Source organism: Camelina sativa, chromosome 8 (assembly GCF_030686135.1).
Source record: "Camelina sativa cultivar CO46 ecotype springtype chromosome 8, ASM3068613v1".
NCBI classification, from domain to species: domain Eukaryota; kingdom Viridiplantae; phylum Streptophyta; class Magnoliopsida; order Brassicales; family Brassicaceae; genus Camelina; species Camelina sativa.
Window position 1 is genome coordinate 7224508 of NC_141887.1, and position 19035 is coordinate 7243542.

At 36.7% G+C, this 19035-nt stretch overlaps 2 protein-coding genes across 5 annotated transcripts; both read right to left on the reverse strand.

Moving 5' to 3' along the window:
* Nucleotides 1–175: 175 nt before the first annotated feature.
* LOC104706661 (putative manganese-transporting ATPase PDR2) lies at nucleotides 176–8374 on the reverse strand. Of its 4 annotated transcripts, none has more exons than XM_087462421.1 (23): nucleotides 7977–8251; nucleotides 7552–7831; nucleotides 7358–7450; nucleotides 6846–7048; nucleotides 6542–6614; nucleotides 6278–6450; nucleotides 6022–6196; nucleotides 5563–5667; nucleotides 5368–5478; nucleotides 5198–5284; nucleotides 4939–5121; nucleotides 4749–4799; nucleotides 4543–4668; nucleotides 4124–4203; nucleotides 3448–3556; nucleotides 3234–3362; nucleotides 2844–2909; nucleotides 2674–2745; nucleotides 2229–2380; nucleotides 1822–1933; nucleotides 1610–1726; nucleotides 428–1513; nucleotides 176–338 (listed from the first exon to the last, which is right to left on the reverse strand). In XM_087462421.1, the coding sequence occupies exons 2-22, from the start codon at nucleotides 7798–7800 to the stop codon at nucleotides 443–445; spliced, it is 3537 nt and encodes a 1178-aa protein (XP_087318547.1). In that variant the 5' UTR covers nucleotides 7801–7831; nucleotides 7977–8251; the 3' UTR covers nucleotides 176–338; nucleotides 428–442. The 4 variants fall into 4 exon arrangements, with proteins under 4 accessions (XP_087318547.1, XP_087318548.1, XP_087318545.1 ...); XM_087462422.1 differs by having other exon boundaries at nucleotides 7552–7846; nucleotides 7977–8246; XM_087462419.1 differs by having other exon boundaries at nucleotides 176–1513; nucleotides 7977–8374.
* Nucleotides 8375–9265: 891 nt separating this feature from the next.
* On the reverse strand, nucleotides 9266–10010 carry LOC147939775 (uncharacterized). The gene is made up of 2 exons (XM_087461023.1): nucleotides 9894–10010; nucleotides 9266–9646 (listed from the first exon to the last, which is right to left on the reverse strand). Exons 1-2 carry the CDS (start codon nucleotides 10008–10010, stop codon nucleotides 9266–9268), a joined length of 498 nt encoding a protein of 165 aa, XP_087317149.1.
* Nucleotides 10011–19035: the final 9025 nt, after the last annotated feature.

Here is a 19035-nt window from a genome sequence, read left to right on the forward strand (position 1 = left end):
AATAACCAATGTTTTACTGACGCGTGGTCTATTTTTCAAAATATACCGTGACTTTCTCTCGGATAATTATTTTACCAAAATACGGAATTTACTTGGTTTGTCGGCTTCTGCTTTTTGCTTATCCGCGATAATATGGAAATTGAAAAGTAAAGAACAAAAAGAAAAAACAAAGGAGTAATGTAAATCCTTAGTTTTATAGTTGAAGGATATGAGGATGTGTGATTCCTTAAAGACTGACTACTAACATAATGAGGGAAGAAGAGAACATTATAAGTGAAACAAAATGTCTAAAATCAGAGAGACCTATGGGAAAAATGCTCTTGTTTTGTCGAAGCTTTCTGCAAAAACAGGATCCCAAAAACGAACATTCTTTCTCTGAGTTAAAAAAAAATGTGTGGACATTGATACCTTAAAGACTGCACCTAACCTGTTTTGGTTCTCTTCAAACTTTCTTCTTCTTCTCCAGATTTGCAGTGACAGCTCTTTGCTTGTGTTTCCAAGAAGATATCTTACCAGGGAAAGCCCACCTTAGCAAACGCTCCCATGAGTAGCAGATGATGAACATTAGTGAAGCCCAGAGGAGAAGCTTATCCCTCAGACCTTGAGGTAATGGAACCAGCTTCAGCGAATCGTTCAGATCCCTAAACAGATCAGAGGCGATTACGGTAAAGAACCCTGCTCCAGCAACGAGTGCGTAGAAGAATGGCTTGTTTTCCCTGATACTCTGGTTAAAGGGATGACCCATGTAGTTCACTGCGAATGTTGCAACCTGTAGCATCATGCTCACCATGTACGACACTGTGTTCACCAGATTAGGGTGGAAACTTGCATCTGGTTCTATGCATTCCTCGGGCATGTGTTTCTCAGCTTCCTTCACGGAGTATATCAAGAAAGTCAAGTGAACAGCAAACTGTCCTAACAGAGAGAGGAAGAGGTACAAGGAGAAGACACTCGGGTGGGGTCGTTCTGCAGAGAGGGTTTGAAGCGGTCGGGCATGAGATATGAAGAGGAAAAACGCAGCTGTTAATACTCCGCTGATTGTAGCCTGGACATCACCGAGCTTTACACCGTCTAAGTACATGACACTCAGCACATAAGCTGTGGCGAGACAGTTCAAACCGAGAATTTTGAACATCTGAAGAGTCGTCACAAGTGTACTACGACCCTGTCGGATTATATCTGTCACTGGGGCAACCGACGCATGTTTAGCTGTGAAGGGAGACGCCATTGATGCATCCCCAAGTTTGACTAAGGGAGCTGACCGCCCATCACCATCCTCACTGTTTAGTTCATCCATCATCTTCTTCAACTTTTGTCTTTGCAACTCCGCAGCAGTTAAGTGGCGGTTTTGGGAAGGGATCTTTCCTTTCGATGATCCTTCCCCATTCTGAATTGTGGTTTTGCTTGCTGGTTCTAGTAGCGTTTTGGACTTTTTTGACTTTGACTTGTCATCTTTAGATTCCGATGGAGACGAGGGAGGTATAGTATTCAGTAAAGCAACTCCAACATGGGCCTTCAAAAGTGAAAAGTCATTGAATCAAAAGAAATAAAATAAAGCAAAGGCACCATTAACAAGGCATCTGCCCAATGAAAGTCTTATAACCCCAACCTGCTTCAATGCTCCGACATCATTTGTCCCATCCCCACACATCAGAGTTCCTCTGCCTACCGCCTTGAAGGTGGTTAAGATCAGCTCCTTCTGCTGTGGAGCAACTCTTGCAAAAACCTGAAAAGAAAAAATTATTAAAGCTTCAGACTCTATTATTTATAGATACTAAGAAACACTAAACCACTTGATAGTGATTACAAGGTGTATACTACCTTAACAAATGGAATGACTAGCAAAACAGCAGACGTAGCCTGTAGCATTTCAATGCTGTCACCTCCAATACATAAATCATGGGTCTCTGCAAGGGTTTCGATATCTTTTGCACTGAAAAAAAAAAGATCATCCAGTTAGAAGCAGGAAAATTAAAGAAACCATCTAGGTGTCAGATCTTTTCTACTTGAGCAATCATTACAGCAGAGCAAAATATTGCACGTCAAAGGCAAAACACCACACCAAGAGGGACACACACTTCAATGGCAGATAGACTAATAAAAATGGCAGCATGGAGAAAGAGAGACTATTGTGATAACATATACTGCTGGTATCATGTGACTACCTAAGATTGTACAACAAGAGAATTGCTTTATTCAACAGTAATTGTGTTAAAATATGACTGCACCTATAGGGTATGATCTCCTTCTCATCAGGTGACACCCAGTTGTATTTGTCACCAGTCCCTGACCGACCAAGAATTAAAACTGGGTTTGATACAATATGCACCTGGCCTGCAACATGACAAGCTGTCAAAGCTTGATCACCTGTTATCATCACCTGGAATCATGAAAGAAGGATAAGACATCCAATATATTTAATTAATAAGATTATATGAGCATACTGCAAAAAACTAAGACATGAAGACAGAAAACGGAAATCAAAGAACCAAAATCTATAATCTATACAATTATATTTTTTTTATGGAATAATGAGATAGCTGCTTTACGGGTAATTTGTACCGAATAGAAAAGGAACACCGAGTAGAAAAGGAACTGAATTAACTACTGGTAGTAATAGAAGGTCCACTTATCTATGTGTGTGTGCATTCTAGGATAGACAGCATGACTTACCAAATCATGGGATGAATTCTTCAACTCCAAGAGAACGGTGGCTGAATCTGCTCTAATGGGGCAGTTGAAGACCTATGATGCATGGTTAAAGCCATTATGAACCAATGTTGATACCAGACATTGACTACAGTACAAATCTATATAAGAGCATAAAGCATTAATGCCATTACCGCAAACCCAGCAAAAGTAAGGTCACTCTCAACAGCATCTCTTTCCATGTCCCTAGCTTCACTGACCTGGTTATCATCATATAAGATACGTGTAAAGTACAACTTAAAAGCATGTGGGCAGCAGCTTGCATAATCCAGAACAACACGATGCTGGCTGTTTATATTGTTAACTACAAACAGAACAAATCAAGAGACATGACAAGTGCAAAAGCAGATAGCTGACTCCCTAACTTCTAACATAAATTTAGGTTGTACGATAAAGATTTACACACAGACCTCAACAGATGAGCAGTGAAATTCTGTAAGGTATATTACTGAAAGTTTTCTAGGTAAAATGACATTCATCAAAAAATTTCACTTTCATGAGATGATGAGAGCATGGGTAATTACCATCATATCAGGAAGTCGTTTATATGCAAGGGCTAGAACCCGAGATCCTTGGCGTGTGTATCTCTTATATGTTTCGATATATTGTGCTGGCACATCCACAAGCCTATCTTGGATGGTCTCTGGCGCACCCTGAAAAATAAGTTATATATAAGCATCCAACATTTGGATATACTGATAAAAAAATTGGTCTACAAGAATGATATATTAAGCAGACCTTCACAAACACCAAATACTCCTCCTGAATACGAACGATAACTGACATTCTCTTCAGATGTGAAGCAAAATGGTATCTCTGCATAATCTGCACTGAGTTGCCGTTTCCTCTGCAGCGGATTAACAGATAACAATAAGAAAAAGCTTCTTAATATGTGCGGAGAACGCTCTTCAAACAACAATAAAAAAATTACCAACTTTCTGGCTTATGCAAGCATAATTTCGAGGTTAAATAGAAATAGAATTGTAAGCTATTTAGAGAATGACCATTAAGGCATATATCATAGCAGCTTCAAAGAAAGTGATAGATACGCAATATGCCCACAGAATGAGGAGTCAAATAAAATTAAAGCAGAGACTAAAGTGTCACCCCCCACGTGATGCAAATACTATAAGCTATCAGTTTTAAACTTTACTTCCCATAATCCACAACTAGGCATAATCATTTTCATATACACTGTCCAATCAAAACGCCAGAATATGCCTTTCTAGGAAGAGAAAACCATTAAGTGAACCTCGCAACATCAACATTTATGTGGAAAGCAATATTTTAAACTGCAGTAAGCATCTTTTTATTAATTCTTATTTTAAAAAGCATTATGGATTGTATTCCCAAGGCTACATAGCCCCAATAGACAAAAAAAATCAGAACAATAGTATAAGGGATCAATAATTACCTTCTAGGCAAGGCCTTTTCATCAGCTTTGTAACTCCAGTCAATTCCTTTAAGTGCAGCCTTCTCAAGTGGATCACCAACCTGTGAGTATTGGAAAACAGAGTAAGACATGCAGATTTTTAAATGATGATTCGTAATGCAAAAGCAAATTACAAGCAGTTTCAGAAAGATGCCTATTAGTAAATGTATCATTATCACATGCGGACTCGTACATTAAGATTCATTTCAAACTTTCTGAAGAAATAAGTAAACTACATAAAAATCGGATATCAGAAATATAACCAAACATGTGTGCAAAGATCAAAATGGTCACAATAATGAAGTTTCTCACAGCCAAAAAAACAGGGAAAGCAGCAAAATCGATACCAGGAAATTGAGTTTTTCGACATCAAAAAGGAAAAGAAATTGTATTTCTCATACCAGCTTGTTGTCTACAAAGACCAAGGCATGACAAGAAGCCAAAATCTCCAATGTGCGTACAGGAACCTTGCTCATATCAGTCTCTGCTTCTTCACAATTAGACAATCCCCCAACTCCTCGGAACTCCTATGTAGAGAAAACAATAATGAATTAATCATAAGCAAACTCAAGCAGGCATATATGCAGAACCTTTCACTTGACCTTACCATGTCATCTGACGTGAGTGTACCAGTCTTATCGAAACAACACAGATCAACCTGTCAGCAAAAAAAGGAAAGTGTGACACTAGTAAGACAACAGTACAATCAGGAACAAATACTAATTCCTTAAAAGAGTGCTTAACATCTAGAGTACTTAAGACCAGCAAATAGCCAAATGAGGCACAATAGATAATACCTTCCCAGCAAAAGGGATCCTAAAAGGCTCTGTGCAAAATATTCCACGTCGTGCAAGAGCAATTAATGATGTATTAACAGCAATGGATAATTCCATAGGCAATTCCGGTGGGATCACTGAGGTGATGATGAGTGAACAGCCTAGCAAAAGCTTATATTTGCTCCTTGTAGGATCCTCGAGACCCTGCACAGAAGTTTCCTCAGCACTAGTATAGATAGACATATTTATTTGATAAGAACCACAAAAAATATTACCATACCTTTACAAGAACATAACCCGCAGCTATCACGGCAAATACCACTAGAAATAATATGAACAGACCACTCTCCCAGCTGTTTGCAGTCACCTAATTTTTTTACCACAGATCAGAACAATCAAGATTCTCAAGCATGCTGAAATAAAACAACAAATAAAGGAAAGATCTCTAACCCTTTCTGTAGAAAACAAAATTGTCCTCATTAGTTTTCCTTGGCTCGTCTCAAATCCAGTTCGGAGAACAACAGCTAGACAACCACCATCAGGGGTTTTCAGAGAGAAGGACTGACCAAAAACATTAATTAGTATAAAACAGAATTTGGAGAAAGCACGAAAGAAGAAACGGTTGATATTGCTGAGATGGAATACCTTGTCAGGTGAATGTTGCAAGATTTTAGTACCGCCAAATAAAACATGATTCTTATCCCTTTTGATCGATAATTTTTCATCAGATCCTACGCCAACAGTTGGAACCTATAATAGCCATCATATAATCAGTGAAACATAGGTCACTAACCTACAGAAGCCAGGTCACAACACATATGGACCTTCTAATGTAAGGGTTAAGCAATATCACTATTCATGGACTAAGTATTGTTCACTAGTTAATAATGATAATGCAAGTTAAAAACAAATATACTGGAACATATTACACATTGTGAGAGAAACTGCTGATGCGATAATAAGAATGGCAAGTAAGATGACAAAAACCAAATTACTGTATATGCAATGTTATAATTCAGAACTACTACAATCCCAAAGTCCAGAGAGCAGAAAATCAAAGAGAAGCCATTTAACAAGCAAAGAGTATTTTAAGGAAAAAAGTACCTTCCATTGGGGAGTTGACTCGCCTGTCAAAATGGCTTCATTTACAATAGCACTTCCTACCAGTAAAAGCATGTCTGCTGGTACTGTCTTATCCTCTCCTCCAGTATGAGTTGAAGGTCGCCCAATGGACACAACATCTCCTGGAAGCAGATCTGTACCTAAGAGCTTCACCCACCTAAAATTTGACTTATTTAGAGACAGCAGTAATACAAAAACGACCATTTAAGGTGTACTTTGGTGTTATTCAGTTACATACTTCCCGCATCGATACACCATCACGGTCTGACTGTCCACCCTAACACGTCTTAGGTCGGTTAATGTCTTCAAGCGGCTTTTGGCCATTGTTGACTCGAACATGAAAAGCATGAATAGTGTGAACACACTGTAGTACCAGAATTCATCCAAGCACCAAAGACCCACACAGAAAACCTGCAAAATGAGGAAGAAGCACAATGCGTAAAGCCACAATAAATACAAAAAAAAGAACTCTAAGATACATGCATTATCAAGTAAACAACACCTGAAATACAAAAAATGGTTCCATGCAGTTTTCTTTCATTAGCTTCTGGAATGTAGGTTGCGGATAATCAAATCTGCAAGACACGAAGATAAAGTATCAAACAAGATAAAAGAACAACAAACTTTGAATATTTACATGGAGAAATGTTTTAATAGAGGTTGGTTAAACACATTAAAAGATAAAAGAAAATGCACAAATTAAGAGAAGATCGGAAAAAATTGCCAACAGAATATAAACCTCAATAATCGACGTTACAGTGAACAAATGATAGATAAATGTAAAGGAAAATTACAAGGCAACTTACACATTCCTTCCCCACTTCTCAGTGGCAGCGGCAACTTTAGCTTCAGTACCATGACCAGTACATTTCAAATAATGACCAAATGTTTCCTTTGTGGGGTAAGGAAGCTTGGAAAAGGCTCCTAGCTCTCTTGAGTAAATAAAACGCTGCTTCCTGAAGTCAAAGAAAATTTCTTCCAGGTCTCCCGAGGATGCCGAACCTGTCATCTGCAAACAGCAAAAGACTTAAAACTGTTAAAAACATGAGTACTGATAAAATCAAGCATTTCTAGGCCAAAGAGAATTCAAATAGTAAAGAGCTTTAATTCATTAAATGTTTCTGTACTATGGCTACCACTACCATGACATAGTATTCGTTGTTAAGGGAGGAAGAACACTCAACTTACATACATCATGAGAACCAACGAGAAACACAGAGAACATAAGGCTAGCTATCACTATAAAAAGCGAAACCATTCATGGAGACTCTTTTGGTGACAACTTAACTATTACACATAAAATATAGAATGAACTTACTTGGCTACGAAAATGAAGAGGCACAACTTCTTTAGAGCCAGAAAATTTGGCTGGGGTAACTTTACATGCATCAGCCTGGTCGATACTGGTAACCTGTTGATTCAGTACAGAGACACAGGGCCAATCAATACCTGTAACTCAGGAATCATCCGTCAAAGAAAGCAACGCTAAGAGTACTGCAGGCTTTTTTTTACCTTGCTAAAGTGGACAAAACACTTGAAATCGACAGACCAGGCAGTGAAAAGCAAGACTAAGATGTGGGAAGCAGCAAGAGCACCAAACGCAATGAAAGCATCAGTGAAGTCTATGCTGGGCACGATCGTAGTCAACCATAGTGAATAGAGAATCGCAAAAGGCCAAACGTCCAAACGCCACACCCAGTGTTTCTTCCTACACAAATCAACCTTCTCCACTACCTTCCCTCCCACGCGAAAGCTCGACATCTCAAAAACCAAAACCTTAAGTTCGATTGACCTGCACAACGTTACACTAATCGCATCCCACAATAACAAATCGAAACCACACAAAATCGCGCATAAGAAGATAATCTCACAACCCCTAATGAGAGAAGAATCGATTGTGTGAAGCAGATCTAAGGGGGAGAGGGAGAGAGACGAACCTTGAAACTGGAATAATAGCCTTGAAATGAGAGAGATGTAAACTAGGGTTTCCAATGTCACATGCTCAGAGATGATAAGATCGAATCACGGCGAAACCCAAAAAAAAGGAATCGCACTCCGTTAGATTGAATCACGAATCACGATTGATGATGAATCGGGCTTATTACTAGTTTAGCCGCTTCGATTTCCGTTCGTAGACTTCTCTGTATCCCTTTGTTACTGTATAATCATAAATTTTTTTTTTTTTTATTTCTTTCTACTTCTTTTCTAGAAAATTGATTATTAGTACTTAAATTTATTTTTATTAGAGTTTTTGCGTTTATTTGTTCACGGGAAATAACTGTTTTCACGTTGTTTTGTTTTGTTTTTTTTTTTTTTTACAACAAACACCAAAATCAACTCAAGTGAGCCAGGAAAAACGTTTAGAAAGTTAATTTGATGTGATTTGTCGAGTCAGACTGCCAACTTGTCAATATTATCATTTTGCGCTCGGGAAACTTAGACTAGTGCAAAGGATAGAAACTCTTCCTTACATAAATGTTTTCACGTTTATGTAAACTAGATAAATTATACGCAGAAATATTTTTATAATTTTTGTTAGTTTATTTTTAATCTAATATTATATTTTTAAACTAATATTATTTTTATTTCATCTTGTTATTAACCATTATAGATAAATTTTTTTAAAAAACTTATCATTAGAGCAACAAAAACGTTTATAAGAAAATTTAAAAAATAACTAAAAATATTATTCTCACATATAATTTATTATGTGACGTGCCTTTAACCCCATCGGTATTGAAAACTAAGGCCTTGATTGTTTCAAGTTTTTAGAAGTAGATTGTAAATTCTGTTTTTTTTTACTACAGATTCTGTTTTTCAAAAACTCATTTTTTATCCAACATAAAAAAATAAATCGTATAAACAATAAATAAATAAAATAATATTTGACGATTCTGCTGAAATATATATTGTTGCAGATTGTATCAAGTCCTATATGTATATATCTCTACTATTAAAACAAAAATCATTTATAAAACTAAGGTAAACTAACCTTACTTTTTTTTTTTTTTGTCAACCAAACATTAAATTAAAAATTAACTCCAAGGTTGGTTGTCCAAACCGGAGGGAAAGAGTTTACAAAAGTAGATGCAGAAAGTAAACATCTTGAAGAGCGAGCAAGACAATCAGCCCTAGCATTGGATGTATGCGGAATCCTCGAAAGCAAGAAGGATGGAAAGAATGAGCGAAGTAAGCTAAACACATCCAACAGGTTGGAGAAAGCGGGTCATTCATCAGGGGACTGCACCATTGCCAGTAATTCAGCACAATCCGTCTCGAAACTCTGACAGTCAACACCCGTCGCCAAAATGGATGTCATCGCCCAAATCAACGCTTGAAGCTCTGAATGTAGAGGTGAAGGACCGCGTTGTTGACTGCGTGCTCCCAGTAACAACGGTAAATCCTCACTATTGCACAGACACCAACCTAACCCTTCCAACGAATCTGAAACCTTCCAAGAACCATCGACATGACATCGGGGGACCGGGTCCCGAGCCTCCACGGGTAAAGGATCTAAAGGAACCGAAGTGAAGGACTTAGCCTCCTCCCATAACAACTTATCAGTAGCCGCCTGATTAATGACATCACCTGGTTCTGTCTCGATACCCTAAAAAACTTTTTATTTCTATCTTTCCAGATAGACCAGACAATCAATGGAAGGAGTAAACATGTATCCATTGCTACCGACTGGGACCGCACCCGCAAATAAAGGAAATCTAAGTTCGGAAAAATAGAACCATAGGGGAAGCCTTCAATGCCTATGTCCAGCGGAGACAAAGCCCAAATTCGACGCGACCGAAGACATTCAAAGAGAGCATGATTGATAGACTCCACCGCCAAACCACATTGTTTACATAAAGGATCACACCTGACTCCCCGATGAGCAAGACGCTTAAACATAGGGAGGGAACTGGAGGCAATCTGCCAGAAGAAATGCTGAATCTTCGGGGGAACCTCAAGTTTCCAATCATGCGCCCTGAGAGTCGTACACGTCGTTGGAGTCCAAATTTCATTAGAGTTATAACAAAAAAAAAATTAAAAAGATAAAAACGAAATTTATATAAATAATATATGATCCTGATCAAAAAGGAATAAAATCATGAGTATTTAATGTTTTAAATGGAGAGAATATTGGCATATATATGTTTTTCTTTTCAAAAACCGTAATCAATTTAATATTTTCTAAATTTTATTATTTCAGAAATTTTAGGAAACAATAACAAACTATTTAATTCCCAAAACCGAATTTAGATAACACAATATTTCTTTTAGATAACACAATATTCCCTATAAATATAATACTATACACATCCGATTACTTCATATTTTTTTTTCTGAATTGTGATGGTTGTTTTCTCTTCTTTTTCTTAATCCATATAGTCCTAAATTTCTTTTGATTTGTTTTAGTCCAATATAAAACTAAAATATGTTATGTGTGTTTCTTCTTTTTACAACCATCTCTGTTTTGAGTTTTAGTTAACCGTTTCGTTCGACTAAATATATGGAAGTTGACTTCTTTTAATAATTTATCTTTACATGGAAAAAAAAATTCTCATCGGTTTACTATAATTTTAAAAAGCTAAGTTAGATTTGTTTGTGATACTTTTAAGATGAACTGTTTGTCTTTTCTTTTCAAAGGATTTTCAAGATAAAAAATGTTGTGATGTCTCAAGTTCAAGCCACTATAACGTCCAATGTTTTCCCTTTTATTATTCTGCTATAAGTGTAACATCCGTGTTCCGGAATTAGAGTTTAGGATGTGTTGAGTAAACCAATGGAGTGGATTTTAATTGATTTTGGTTTAATTAAATCCTGGTTTAATCTAAATAAACCAAAAATCCCTAATTTTCTCTCATGTCAGGCCTCCTCGTTCTTTTGTGCTTTTGTCGACATTGACATTGAGAAAGAGGGAGAGAAAGTGTGAGAACCCTTAGTTTTATGGTGTAAAGGAGGAAGAGAAGGAGATCAAGTTTTTTTCTTAGAGCAAAGAGAGAAACAGAGCTGTTAGAGTTTGGGAGAAGGAGGATCCGATTGGTCAAATCGTTTCTAAAGGTATTGATATTTGGTAGGGTTGTAGCTAAGAGATTTTCGTACACTATCCTTTTTACAGAAGTGAATTTGAGTTAATATTCTAAGAGATATTGGCAGTTTCGTGGGGCGTTACGTTTCAGTCGCGTTTTGAGACCAGCGGGTGTTTCGGGATCGATTTGCGGTTCCATCTGAGATCCGATCGTGCTGAAATTTTGTGGAAAGATTCGGGACGTGTAGACCTTACTTTTTACTGGAGGGATTAGAAAGTTAACGGTTCGTTTTGATTTCGGGGTTTCACTTGTGAGGTTGTTCTTTTCTGATTTTTCAGGCAGTTTGTTTTCAATGTTGGTTTATTGTTGTGATCGGTTGTAGGAGCGAGTTTGGTTGTTCTTGGATATTGGAGAGCCTCTCATTTGGTTGTTGTTATTTTCTTGAATCACTTGTTAAGGTTAGTGCGTGACCAAGAGCTTCTCTAAGCGATTGGGTTGTATGACTTATTTTGTGTGATGATGTGCAAGTGTGGTGAAAGTGTTATTGGTTGTTCTATTTAATGGTTGGTTTGTTATATTCTATTTGTAGTTGTACTTTTGATTTGCTTGTGTGTATAGCTCGTAGATGGGAGGATCGCCTCACTGGGTATTTATGGTAATACTCATGCATCTCATTGTGTTTGTGGTGCAGGTAGAGGTAAAGTGTGACCGTGGGATCATGGCAATGAAGAGGAGGATGTTCTAGTGGCTCGCTTGGTTGTTGTCTGGCTTTTGTTAGGTTGCTAGAGTTGAGTCCTAGAATGTTGTTTAGGATTGATGGTTCTTTGGTTTATGTTGATTGGATCTTTAGTTTATGGTTTTGGTATTATTACGGTTTATTGGTTATTGGTTTATTGGTTACTTATTGGTTTTATTATTTCCGCTGTTTGGTGTAATTGTGGTTAGGTGGCTAGTGGGTATGAGACCACTAGCTTAGTTGTTTATTATTATATTATATTTATATATTTATTATTATTTATTAAAAAAAAAAACGGTTCTATTTTTGGGTTCACTAGGCTTTGTGCTGTAGATGTTTGGGATTGCATGTCTTGATTGATTATGTGAGTTAGTCAATTGTGTGTGGCATGGAGTCCTAGAACATCCACTTCGAGCCTACAGTGTGATTCCACGGTGAGTTTTGGTTTTTTGTGTTTTTGTATTATACTAAGATTGCTTGTTAGCCTCTGTTCTTGGAAGTGCAGTGGCTAAAGGTGTTTGAGTTGTTGGTCGTGGACAGGGACGTGGTCGTGGTCATGGTCAGGCGGGTCCCAAGGCCAGCGAGTGTGTGGTCCAGAGTTCCACGAGGAGGTACGTCAGAGGGTCGCAAGCGTATCAGGAGGGACCAGAGGGGGTTAGCCGGTGAGCGTGTCAGGGGTGCTGGGAACCCAGGTGTGGGGTTGCAGCAGGTGGAGCCCAGGGTCAAGATGATCGCTTGGCGAATCTGTTGGCGTACTGTCAGAGCGGTTACCGAGAGGAGTACCAGTGCAGGCTCCAGTTGTGCCGCATGTGGCGGGGTGCAGCCGAGGACTACAGATGTTGAGGATTTTCCATCTTATGTTAGGGGGATGGAGCAGTGGTAGATGATCGGTGTGAGATTTTTCGCGAGAGGTATCTAGCCTAGAGAGGCGGATAGATGGACATATGTAGTTGGAGCAGATATTTCTCTGTTTGGTGGGTAATCCAGTTGGATATTAGAATTTGTGTGGGGAGGTGTAACATTGTAATGTTATACTCGTACCACGGGAAGTACCTTTTGTCGAAAGATGTTTATAGTCTTTAAGGATTGTTGCTCCTGAAGGGATCGTGGTTTTCCCAGAATATCGATAGCTCGAGGGGCTGTGGGCTCTGAGAGTGGCAGAGGGGATGATGTTCTCCTGAGGGGATGATTAGTCCTCTGATACCGAGATCTTGAGGATTATGGTCCAAGAGTGAGACGATATAACTCGAAGACGGAGGTCTGAGAGTGAGATCGGTATGGCTCGAAGGTTGCGACCTAAGGGTGGGAGAGTTGGGAGCAAGCAATGCCTAGGACGTGAGTATAAACATAACGACTGAATGTAGACCTCGAGAGAGTGCTGGTGGTTTAATCTCGAGTTTTGGATGTGTTGCCCAGTGGGTCAGGGTTTTATGACTGGAGCGGTCATGAATGTGTGGTTGTTGCGCCAGGATTGTGCGGCCGGTGGTGCTGGAGTCCCGGGAAGGGGAGTTGCAGCAGGTATGAGCCGGGAAAGGCATGTTTGCGAGATACATAAGTTCACGAGAAGCCTTCATGGCAGGATAAACTAATCGTTGCGACGATGTTGGATGAAGTTCATTGGATATGGACAGGGGTGCTAGATTCAAGGTTTTGGTAAGCTTTATTGGAGGGAATAATTTAAGTGGTTTGAGTTAGCGACCTGCAAAGCATTTGATGCGGTGAATTAGAATATGCGAACGTTTGGTACTTGTTTGTTTTATTACGCTCGTATTGATGATTTGCTGTGGAGAATTGCTAAGCGGAAAGTTAATTTTGGATTAAGCCATCTTGAGGAAGTTTCCCTTAGAGGCAAGTTACTAGAGGTTCTTGGACTGGCAAGAGGGGTTGATTTTCCGATGGTGGTGAGTTGATGTCAGCATACTTGATTATTAGTCTAGTAGAGTTGAGGAAGTAAATAGAGGATTCTTTCGTCTTATCACTTCACTGTGGGGGGCGTTGGTGGTGTTCGTCAAGTAGAAGGAAGAGGTATGGGTTTATGAGTTTGAGGTGTTGCCGTTTGGGTTGACTAACGCACCAGCAGCGTTTATGAGATTGATGAACAGCGTGTTTCAGGAGTTTCTGGACGTGTCTGTCATCGTTTTCATCGACATCATCCTGGTTTATTCTAAGAGTCCCGAAGAGCATGCAGTGCATTTGAGGGCAGTTCTGGAGAAGCTGGGGGAGCAGAAGTTGTTTGCTAAGTTGAGCAAGTGCAGTTTTTGGCAGCGTGAGATGGGTTTTCTAGGTCATATTGTGTCTGTAGATGGGGTTTCTTTAGATCCGGAGAAGATTTAGGCTATCAGGGATTGGCCTAGACCGCAGAGTGCCACAGTGGAGTTTCCTTGGTATGGCAGGTTACTACAGGAGGTTTATGCAGAGGTTTGCGAGCAGAGCACGTCCGTTGACTAAGTTGACAGGGAAGGATGTTCCTTTTGTTTAGTCACAGGAGTGTGAGTAAGGCTTTGCAAGCCTCAAGGAGATGTTGACTACTACTCCAGTGTTGGCTTTGCCTGAGCAGGGAGAATCCTATGTGATTTATACAGATGTATCCAGAGTTGGTTTGGGATGTGTGTTGATGCAACATGGGAAGGTGATTTCCTATGCTTTGCGGCAGTTGCGGAAGCATGAGGACAACTATCCTACTCATGACTTGGAGATGGGTGATGTGGTTTTTGCCCTGAATATTTGGAGGTCTTATCTTTATGGTGCAAAGGTACAGGTGTTTACAGATTATAAGAGCCTGTAGTATATATTCACTCAGCCTGAGCTGGATTTGAGGAAACTCTCCTTTTACAGAAGTGAATTTGAGTTAATATTCTAAGAGATATTGGCAGTTTCGTGGGGCGTTACGTTTCAGTCGCGGATTGAGACCAACAGGTGTTTCGGGATCGATTACGGTTCTATCTGAGATCCGACCGTGCTGCAATTTTGTGGGAAGATTCGGGACGTATATACCTTAGTTTTCACCGGAGGGATTAGAAAGTTAACGGTTCGTTTTGATTTCGTGGTTTCACTTGTGAGGTTGTTCTTTTCTGATTTTTCAGGCAGTTTGTTTTCAATGTTTGTTCATTGTTGTGATCAGTTGTAGGAGCAAGTTTGGTTGTTGTTGGATATTGGAGAGCCTCTCATTTGGTTGTTGTTATTTTCTTGAATCACTTGTTAAGGTGACTGCGTGACTATGAGCTTATCTAAGCGATTGGGTTGTATGACTTATTTTGTGTGATGATGTGTAGGTGTGGTGAAAGTGTTATTGGTTGTTCTGTTTAATGGTTGGTTTGTTATATATTATTTGTAGTTGTACTCTTGATTTGCTGGTGTGTATAGCTCGTAGATAGGAGGATCGCCTCACAGGGTATTTCTGGTAATACTCACGCATCTCATTGTATTTGTGGTGCAGGTAGAGGCAAAGTGTGATCGTGGGATCATGGCAATGAAGAGGATATTGTTCTAGTGGTCGCTTGATTGTTGTCTGGCTTTTGTTATGTTGCTAGAGTTGAGTCATAGAATGTTGTTTAGGATTGCTGCTTCTTTGATTTATGTTGATTGGATCTTTAGTTTTTGGTTTTGGAATTATTACGGTTTATTGGTTATTTATTGGTTTTATTATTTCCGTTGTTTGGTGTGATTGTGGTTAAGTGGCTAGTGGGTATGTGACCACTAGCTTAGTTGTTTATTATTATATTATCTTTATTATTTATTAAAAAAAAAGATCAGGTCGTTTCAATAAATTACGCTAATATTAAAAAGATATTATACATTAGTTTAATTCTTTTCTATTATTTCTTTATTTTAAAAAAAAACATTAAAAATGTAAACTGTAATACAAATCTTCATATTATATTAGATTATACCAAAATTTAAGCTGGATTTTTAACGTATATTATTTGATTGCATGTCCTATAATTATGGTATTAATTGGTATAAAATTCTATCATATAATTATGAGAATTATCAAATAACAAACAAACTTGGTTACCAAGTATTAAAAAAATGTGATATTTTGACATATTTAAATATATATTACGGGAGGAATAAATTTACTATATTAGTGGAAGTATAAATTACTAAATTTTGTTCTATTTAAAATATACAAAAATAATATTTACTTACCCTTACTTACTAGATTGATACTTACTAAATTTGATATATGTAAAATATATTATTTCTTAATTACTTATCCTACTACATTTCAAAAATCATAATCTTGCAATTTCCATAATTCTTGAAAAATTAAATTAAATCGTATTAATTTTTTAAAATTTGGTAACAAACTTTTTTAAAAATCAAGGATATTTTAAAATTAATACTAATATATTCCTTTTTATCATCAATCTCACTTTTTAATCAAATTTAAATTTTGAATTTGATTTTTGTTTTGTACTAATTTGATAATCAAAAATCTTTGAATATAGACAAATAATTAATATTTAAAGTTGATCTTTATCAAATCCAAATTATTAACTTTAATAATATATAGTTTACTATATTCAAAGATTTCTCCACAAGCTTAGCAATACATAAAATAGAAATTAAATGTATTTGATTCACTAATAAATGTTACCACCATCAGCGGCTAGATTAACGAAACCATTCCTTAAAATTAGTTATCAAAATCCAAAATCTCTGCATAAAAAAAAAAGAAGGAACAAAACAATTTCATCATAAATGTTGCGCATCTTCAGCGGCTATCAACTAATAAATCTCTTAAAAATAGTTACCAAAATCGCATAGATTCTAATTTGGAAAATACATAATTGATTCATTACATGGTCTAAATATTAAAAATAAGACTGTGACAACCCGTCCCGCGGACCCCACTAGCCTCCCGCTAGCTGCCCCAACGGACCGTCCGTGGACTCTGCTAGCTCCCGCTAGCCGTCCCAACGGACCCCAAGCTGGCTCTACAGGGCATCGATCCTAACCCATCACTTTGGATATCCAAATCCACCAGTAGGTTATTGGTGCGCCAAGCGTTCCTCAAACCCTGGTCCCCACCCCTTAACAACCTTCCCACAGGGTGGGGACCAGGGTTCGAGGAACGTCTGGCACACCAATAACCTACTGGTGGATTTGGATATCCACAATGATGGGTTAGGATCGATGCCCTGCAGGGCCAGCTTGTGGTCCGTTGGGACGGCTAGCGGGGGGCTAGCAGAGTCCACGGACGGTCCGTTGGGGAAGCTAGCGGGGACTAGTGGGGTCCGCGGGACGAGTTGTCACAAAGACAAATAATCAAAAAAAAGCACAACACTTCCTATACTTAAGTTTAATTCTATGAGATATTCTTTACTTATACCATACCTAAAAATTAAAAATTAAAACATAAATTTCTACCAAGGACTGAAAATCTGTCATTATAAGATTTTTTAAATATACTCTTAATATAATCTGAATTATATTAATGTTTATGCACATAATTTCATATAAGAAAATGTAAATTAAATTCTGATTAAAGTCCAATCTATTTATGATATTACGATGAGAAGTAGTGGACATGAGACATATATGAGTTATTCGTATAATAGAAAACATTTTACTTTAACGATTTGCAAAAAAAGTTGACTATATGACATATAAAGAACTATCTTGAGAAAGGTATTTTGAGAATTTTGGGTATTTTTAAAAATATTTTGAGAGTTTTTGAAAATTATAATTTCTATTAACTATATAAATTAAACATTCAAATGGAGAATACATGTATTTTGTCAAAATTTCTTAGCCAACATTTATATATAACATTATTATATTGGTAATTATTTAAAAGAGAATGGTTAAAGGACATAAAATTTCTAACCGGATGGATCGTGACGAGACGAGATGGGATGGGACTAGACGAGATTTCACTTCCCGTAACAAAATTACTTTAACATTTTCAACAAACACGGGTTGTAGTGTTTATTTTTGACAGATTACAAAAAAATTGTATATTTTCCAGCTAATGAAGATGATGATCATGTTTATTTTTGGTAAGGGTTGTAGTATTCTACTTATACACTAAAATATTGAACACTGTAAAAGAGTGACCAACTAATTTTTATAGAAAAATACTACTATTATATAGTTAAAATTTTACGACCTAAAAGGGTTTATTATTTGATTGAATATATGTTTTACCAATGTACTTTTGAAGTAATTTAATTTACTAATTAAGTATATATACTTTAAAAAACAATAATTAAATTTTGAGAAAAGTCAAGTTTATTTTATGGTACTAAGACGAGAGTGTAAACTGAAACGGGTAAATTGAATAATGAAAAACAATATATTAAATACTTTTTTTAAAAAAAGAGACATAAATTTTAGATAAAAGTACGAAATAAAAAAATATAGGTAGATAAATTCAAGTGTCAAGCTTTCACTAATATAGATAAGAATTGATTATGCGACATGTAATTAACGACTTTGGAACAGACAATTTGAAAAGTTTAGTATTTCTGAAAAATAATTATATAATTTTTGAAAATTATAATTTTTTAATAATTTTAACTAACTAAAAATATTATTCAATTGAGAAATCTGGTATCCCGACTAAATTCTTACGCAATTTCTTTATAGTAAATACTAGGTTAATACCCGCACTACGCAGTGGGGTTGTTTTTTATTTTATTTTTAATATTTTTATTTTTTATGTTTTTGAAAAAATAAATTTATATGTTGTTTGTAATAAAAATAATAATGAGTAAACATAGTTTTTGATGGTGTTTATTGATAATGTTTTAGGTTTTAATGGTTTAGGCAATGAAATAATGAAGAGAGGTTAGAATTTGTGTCCCTTGGATTCACTCGGATCCTACGGTTTGAAAATACGGCGAGTCAGCTATCTGAATGATCTCTTCCCATTGACTCTCGTTTTATGTATATTTTTATCCCATTTTAATCTATTTTTCTCAATTTAAAATATATTAAAATACTATTATCAAATGGAAATGTGTTATAATAATGAGAATATGATCATATTTTTTTTTAACAAAGATTTCAATTTATATGTAATTTCTTACAAAAAAAACCATAAAACACAATGTAAACTATTAATGAAAGAAGGCTTACAACTAAACAGTTTTTATAATTAATTTGTATATTTGTAATATTATATTTATTCCTATTGTATGTTATTATAATTACAAAATATTTTTTTTGTTTCATTTTATTTTGTTAATTTATAAATAATAAAATATGTCTTAATATTGAACGTTAAACTTT